General features: G+C 41.1%; 1 protein-coding gene across 3 annotated transcripts in view; it reads left to right on the top strand.

Moving 5' to 3' along the window:
* COLEC11 (collectin subfamily member 11) overlaps positions 1-7,495 on the top strand; it is a 109,216-nt gene that overhangs the window by 43,660 nt on the left and 58,061 nt on the right. For all 3 annotated transcript variants that reach the window (XM_004709810.3, XM_045294260.1, XM_045294259.1), the window contains exon 3: positions 2,731-2,802. In XM_004709810.3, coding sequence (XP_004709867.1) covers positions 2,731-2,802 — 72 coding nt within the window. The remainder of the gene's footprint in view (positions 1-2,730; positions 2,803-7,495) is intronic.

The raw sequence follows: 7,495 nt of genomic DNA, 5'->3' as shown, positions 1-7,495 counted from the left end.
CCAGATGCTGTATCTTTTGACAGCTGGGCACCATCAGCTTTCTTCACCACATTGGCTTATGCACCTGCTTTGTCTTCAGAGATTGTGTTGGGAAGGTGATCATCTTGGAATGCCAGTTTAATAGAACAAAGAGTTCTTGCATTGAAGGAGTACTTGATTGAAGGCCCAATGTCCATCTGCTACTTTAATACTAAACTTATAAATATATGCACATAGTTTTATTTCCTCATCCTCATATGTAAATATATTTACATGCCTTTATTTAGACCTCTGTAAATGTCCATTTTGTATTTCCTTTTACTTTCCTCTTGTCCCACTATCTTGCTCAGCCTTCATTTGGGTTTCAATAATTCCTCTCAGTTACATTACCCTTAATCAAGTCCTACCAGGCCTCCTACACCCTCCTCACCACCGATTTGGATCAGTTGTTGTTCCCTTGTCTCTGGGTTTGTTAACACCACTTCCTTTCCCCCCACCTCTCCCTCTCCCATGTCCCCCCAGAATCATTGGTCCCATTGTTTTCTCCTCCAGATTGTTCATCCAGACTATCCTATTTAGACAGACCTGCAGAGATAATAACATGCACAATAACAAGAAAGAGCAAAACAAAACAACAAAAGAAAACAAAAAAGAACAACAACAACAACAACAACAACAACAAAGAAATGCCTATAATTAGTTCAAGGTCGGTTTGTTGGCCTTTAGGAGTATTTTCTGGTTGAGTCTGATGGGGTGCCATGCCCTGGCCCCAAAGTCTATTTTTGGTACTCCCTCGGGACTTCCTTTCTCTGCTCCCCTTGCTGTTCTGTTGCATGCCCTTAGTGTTTTGCCTTGGTATGGTGGGGTCAGATCAGGCACAATTCCCACACTGTGTCTCCAGTGTTGTCTCTGTAGGGCTATGGGTCAGTGAGGGATGTCATGTCTCATAGTGGGGCTACTATGTGGTCTTCTCTGTGGATTGGCTGCTTGGAGTGGGACTATTGTCCTCAAGGTTTGGTGGGCCAGAATGTACTCCACTTTCTCTTCCTCCCCCTTCATTTGCTCCTGTGTGCTCTGATCAGACATGTCCCTCTCCCTGAGCTGCAGCCGTTGTGCTGTCCTCTAAAACAAATTCTTCTGGGGGGAGGGGCAGGTGTCCACGTAGTTGGGATTGGGGCCGGCCCCTCAGACCTCGCCACAATCCATCCATCCATCCATCCATTGTGTCAAGCACATTTGTACATTTGTTGCCATCACCATTTTCAAAATATTTGCTTTCTGCTTGTGCCCTTGGTATTAGCTCCTCATTTTTTCCCTCCCACCCCCCACACTCATGAACCCTTGATAATTTATAAATTATTATTTTTTAATATCTTACACTGCCCAATGTCTCCCTTCACCCATTTTTCTGTTGTTCATCCCCTTGGAAGGGGGTTATATGCAGGTCATTGTGATCGGTTCCTCCTTTCTGCCCCCACCTTCCCCTTCCCCTTCCCCTCCTGGTATTGCTACTCTCATTGTTGCTCCTGAGGGTTTATCTGTCCTGGATTCCCTGTGTTTCTGTACCCGTGTACATGCTCTGGTCTAGCCAGATTTGTAAGAAAGAATTGGGGTCACGATAGTGGTGGGGAGGAAGCATTAAAGAACTAGAGGAAAGTTGTATGTTTCATTGGTGCTATACTGCACCCTGACTGGCTTGTCTCTTCCCTGCGACCCTTCTGTAAGGGGATGTCCAATTATCAACAGAGGACTTTGGCTCTCCACTCTGCACTCCCCCTCATTCACATTGATGTGATTTTTGTTGTTGTTCTGGGTCTTTGATGCCTGATGCCTGATCCCATTGACACCTTATGATCACACAGGCTGGTGTGCTTCTTCCATGTGGGCTTTGTTACTTCTTATCTAGATGGCTGCTTGTTTTCTTCATGCCTTTAAGACCCCAAACACTATATATTTTTATATCCAAGCACCATCAGCTTTCTTCACCACATTTGCTTATGCACCCATTTTATCTTTAGTGATTGTGTCAGAAAGGTGGGCATCATGGAATGCCAGTTCTTGCCTTGAGGGAGGACTTGAGTAGAGGTCCAGTGTCCATCTGCTACCTTAATACTAAACCTATACATACATGTACATAGATCTATTTCCCCGTTGTCATATATAAATATATTTACATACGTACATGCCTGTATTTAGACCTCTGTAAATGCCCCTTGCCTCCTAATTCTTTCCTCTATTTCCTTTACTCTCCTCTTGTCCCAATATCATGTTCAGCCTTCATTCAGGTTTCACTAATTCCTTTCGGTTCCATTGCCCTTGATCAAGCCCTGCCAGGCCTCCTACACCCTCCTCGCCATCGATTTTAGATCACTTGTTGTTCCCTTGTCCCTGGGTTTGTTAACACCCACTGCCTTCCCCCTGCCTCCCCCTCTCCCATGAACACCCGCCCCCCCCCACTGCAACCGTCAATCCTGTCATTTTCTCCTCCTGATTGTTTATACCACCTATCTTATCTAGACATGCAGAGACAATAATAAGCACACAAACAAGACAGAAGAAAAGAAAATAAAACATCAAAAGCAACAACAAAATACCGATGACAAAAAAAAAAAAAAAGAAAAGCCTATCAATAGTTCATGGTCTGTTTGTTGACCTTTAAGAGTGCTTTCCTTTTTTCTAATTTTTATTATTTCATATTTAACCCTGTAGTCCTGGCCACTAATCTCTAAATGTATGTCATTTCTTCCACAGGGGACGCTGGAGAAAAGGGAGAGAAAGGTTCACCAGGACGGCCTGGAAGAGTTGGTCCTCCGGGAGAAAAAGGTACATGTAGTCGCTCAGGTACTGTGAGGGCCTGTTCCTCCTCAACCCTCTCAGTTCTGTAAACAGCTACATACCTTCCAAGTGAGCTTCTGTAAGAGCGGTAAGAAAGTTGTGTGACCAACCTGTGTGATCAGGATATGTCGACAGGATCAGGTATCAGGCATCAGAAGACCCCACACAAACAAACAACCATTTTGATGCAAATGTGGGAGGTTAGAATGGAGACCCAAAGCCCATCTGTAGACAATTGGACATCCCCTCACAGAAGTGTCACAAGGAAGGGACAAGCCAGACAGAGTACAGTATATCACTGATGAAACACACAGCATTCCTCTAGTTCTTTAATGCTTCCTTCCCCCTACTGTCATGACCTATACTGATAAGAGCTCTCAACACACAGAATCCAGGACAGATAACCCCCCAAGACCAATGAGAGTAGTGATACCATGAGGGTAGGAGGAAGGTAGGGGCAGAAGGGAGAGAAGGGGGCAACCAATTGCAATGATCAACATACCTCCGCCTACCCCTACCCCCACAGGGGAGTGAACAACAGAAACATGGGTGAAGGGAGACATTAGATGGTATAAAATATGAAAATAAAATAATTTATAAATTATTAAGGGGTCATGAGATTTGTAGAGAGGGGGTGGGATGGGAACAAAAGAGGAGCTGATACCAAGGGTTCATGTTGAAAGAAAATATTTTGGAAATGATGATGGCAACATATGTACAAATGTACTTGATACAACTGATGTATGTATTGTTATAAGAGATGTAAGAGCCCCCAGTAAAATGATTTATTAAAAAAAAAGAAAATTGTGTGAACTTTCACCCCAAACACAGGAAACATTATTTTAAAAAGAATGGCAGGGAAGAAAAGATGAGAATGGGATAAATTGAGAGAGGAAGTGCTTCTTCCTCTGGAAGAGTGTGACTTCTAGGTAGATCTCAGAAATGCTGCTGGGGGGGAGGAGGAGCCAAGTATGTCTGGTAAAACAGGCACCAGAGAGTGATCTTTCATTTGTGCTCCTTTCTACAATCTGTAGTGGGTCTAAGAAGTAATTTTGTTTGGGCAGGCAGGACATAATTTAGTGGTTACCTACATGGATGCGCCTTCTGTCTGGCTCAGCCACTTATGATCTGAGTACCTGAAGCAGCTACTTAACCTATCTAGGATTGATGGGCAAAATACGACTCACAGAATTGAAGATGTCTGTGAGCATGAAATAAGTGCTTACTTAACACTCTCAAGTGCTAAGTAAGACTTAGCTCTTATTATAATTATCTTATAAGGGGGCTTATATTCTAAATATGAAGGTGATATGGCAAAAAGAAAAAGTGTAGAGTTTAGTTAAAAATGCCTGGATTCAAACTGACTCTAGACACTTTGAATGTATTTACTCATTATTAAGTAGTAAAATTCTACCCATCACATAAGATTGTGCTGAGGCTTAGAAAAGATAGGTGAGCCCATGTTTCACAATGGTTGAAGTTCTCAGCTGCTATCTGAAAGGTTTAGTGGTTCAAACCCACCAGCTGTTCTGTGGGGGGAAAGATGTGGCAGCCTGATTCTGTAAAGATGTACAGCCTTGGAAACCCTATGGTGGAAGCCGTTCTCTATTCTATAGGGCCACTGTTAGTTGGAACTGACCTGAGGGCAATAATTTTGGTTTGGCTAAAGTATCTAACCAGTAAATGGTATGTTACTATTAGCGTTAATATCTATTTCTTTTTTCTGATTTTATAATTTTTTTTCAGTTATTAGAACTATAAATGCTTTTTTTGGTACAGTATGTGCATTATTCTATAAGGATATGTTCATATATTGCAATTTATCTAGCCTAGGGATTGGTAAACTGTGACTTGAGAGCCATATATGTACTTGTGACTCCGAAGACAAATTGAAAAATTCTAATACATATTTTTTAGATAATAGTGATTTCATTTGTTTGTAAAAATATATTTATGGCTCAGGATTGGCTCTTCCATCTCAAAAGTTTGGTGACTCCTGATCTAGCCAATCCTCCATTGAATAGTTGCTCCCAGATTATGTGCTTCAAAAACTTGCAACAACACAGATAAATATCATCACATAGATGTATATGTGTTTTTTGTTTTTTTTTACTTTTTGCATATACTTTATGTTACTAACCTGAAGTCTATAATTCAAAAGGCTTGACGGATGTATCCACCTGACTTAGAACATTAAACAATATCTTCTGGTGTTTAAAAAAATAAATAGCATGTTCATATGGCTCAAATTTCAAAAGATGTGAAAAGATCTGTGGTGCCAGTCTCCTCTTTACCCTTGTCCTTCAGCCTTCTGGCTCCCTGCCCCACAGAAAACATGGTTCGTCTTAACATTTGTCTTTACAGAGACATTTTGTGAATTGGCCTGCAAATGTATAATATTTTGTTCTTCCCCTTTTGATAGTTACATTATATACATATTTTCTGCATTTTGTTCTTTCATTTTAAACAATGTATCTTGGAGTTCATTCCACACAAAGTCATAAAAGATTTTACTCATCCTTTTTTACAGTGATTTAGTGTTCCAAAGCATGAGCATTTCATGATTTATCTAACTGGTCTCCTATTATGGGAGATTTAAATTTTCCCAGTCATTTGCTGCAGTGAATAACCTTGTACGTATGTCATTTTTATGTTTATGAGCATAGTATGGAGATAAATTCCTAGCAGTGTAATTGCCAGATAAAAATGTGTGTACATTTGAATTTTGGTATATATTGCCAAATTGCCCTCCAAAAAGATTGAATCAATTTACCCTCTCACTGGCAATACACAAAAATGCCTGCTTCCCCACACCCTTGCTGACATAGAAGTTGTCAATCTGATTGTAGGAAAATGCTTTGCCCATGTGCTTTCCCTTGTTTTTCTCTTATTATGAATGTGGTAAGATCATTTTCCCCCATGTGCTTAAAAGTAATTTGTATTTATCTTTTATTGTTGTGCCCTTTCTTGGGGACTGCTTTCTTCCCCTTGATATTTAGATTTTTTTGGAAACTTACATTGTCTATACTTAGCTCTGAATATTTCCTTAGAATAAATTTCTGGAAGTAGAATTATAAACTTTTAGAAAGGCTGTTGATAGATATTTATTAATGCTAGTCGATTTTCTCACTATAAGCGAATAGTGTCTTTCCATCTTCTACACATATATGAATAAACAAACACATTGTGGATTGAGTGAGAATCAAGGAGTGTATTCTTGACCTGGTCTATAGCATCTCTGTGTTCCTCCCCAGAGGGAAATCTATCTTTAAGCAACAGGGTGTTGTGATGTGCCCAGAGAGAAGTGAAGTATATTTGATCAAGAGTTAGAAAAGAGCTCAGGAGACAAAGGTCAAAGAGAGGGAAGGTAGATGGGATAGATGGAGGCTTCAGATTACTAGCCACCTAGGGGACAAACTTTCTTAACTCATTCTGCAGTAAAAACTATGGGAGTGACCATATTTGATCTCCTAGGCTTTCTATTGCCAGGGTGCAGAAATCAGACATGCCTCCAATTCCATCCTTCTTTATCGATCTGACAAACTCTTCCTCTACTTCTATGCTGGGTTTGATAGTTTGTGGCAGTGGCCACACAGAACTCACCGACAAAACACAATTATGGAGATTTACTTGGGATGTTACTAAACAATGAAGAACTCACTGCCAATGAGTCAATCAGACTCATAAGGACAGGGTAGGACTGCCCCTGTGGGTTTCCAAGACTAACTGTGGGAGTAGAAAGCGCTATCTTTCTCTCAAGAAGGGGCTGGTGGTTTCCAACAGCTGACCCTGTGACTGGCAGCCTCTTGCATAACAAATGCACCACGAGAGTTCTCAGGGAAGTCAATGTTGTTGTTAGGTGCTGTCCAGTTGCTTCCAACTCATAGTGATCCTATTTACAACAGAAGGAAAGACCATCTGGCTTTGTGCCAGCCTCACAATTGTTCTTATGTTTAAGCCCATTGTTGCAGCCACTATGTCAATATGTCTCTTTGAGCATCTACTTCCAAAGTATGTGAGGTGAACTCTTGCCATCCTTGCCTCTATGGAGCATTCTGGCTGTACCTCTACCAAGTCAGATCTATTTGTTCTCTTAGAAGTCCGTGGTACTTTCCATATTCTTCATTAACACCATAGTTGAAATGCACAGATGATTCTTCAGTCTTTCTTATTTATTGTCAAGCTTTGGAATTCTTATGAGACAATTGAAAACACCCTGTCTTGGGTCAGGCAACCCTTAGTCCTCAAAGTAACATGCATACTTTTCAACTCTTTAGAGGTCTGGTGGGGCAGATTTACCCAATGGATGTGCCACTTGATCTCTTGACAACTGCTTCCATGAGCATTGATTATGGATTCAAGTGAGACGACATTCTTGACAAATTCAATCTTTTCTCTGTTTACATTGATGTTACTTATTGGTCCAGTTGGAAGGATTTTTACGATCTTTACATTGAATTGTAATCAATACGGATGACTGCAATGCTTGATCTTAATCAGCAAGTACTTCAAGTTGTCCTTAGTTTTCAGCAAGTAAGGTTGTGTCCATCAGAGACACAGTGTGGGAATTGCACCCGATCTGATCACGCTACACTGAGGCAAAGCACTGGGGGAGTGCAGCGGAACAGCAGGGGAGGGGAGCAGCAAGATCCCCAGGGAATGATGAGGGTGGACTTTGGGA

The sequence above is a fragment of the Echinops telfairi genome, unplaced genomic scaffold (genome assembly GCF_000313985.2).
Source record: "Echinops telfairi isolate 266 unplaced genomic scaffold, ASM31398v2 ScPeMD7_3509;HRSCAF=4178, whole genome shotgun sequence".
Taxonomy (NCBI): Eukaryota; Metazoa; Chordata; class Mammalia; order Afrosoricida; family Tenrecidae; genus Echinops; species Echinops telfairi.
The sequence above is the reverse complement of the archived record's forward strand: the minus strand, read 5'-3'. Positions and strand labels throughout refer to the sequence as shown.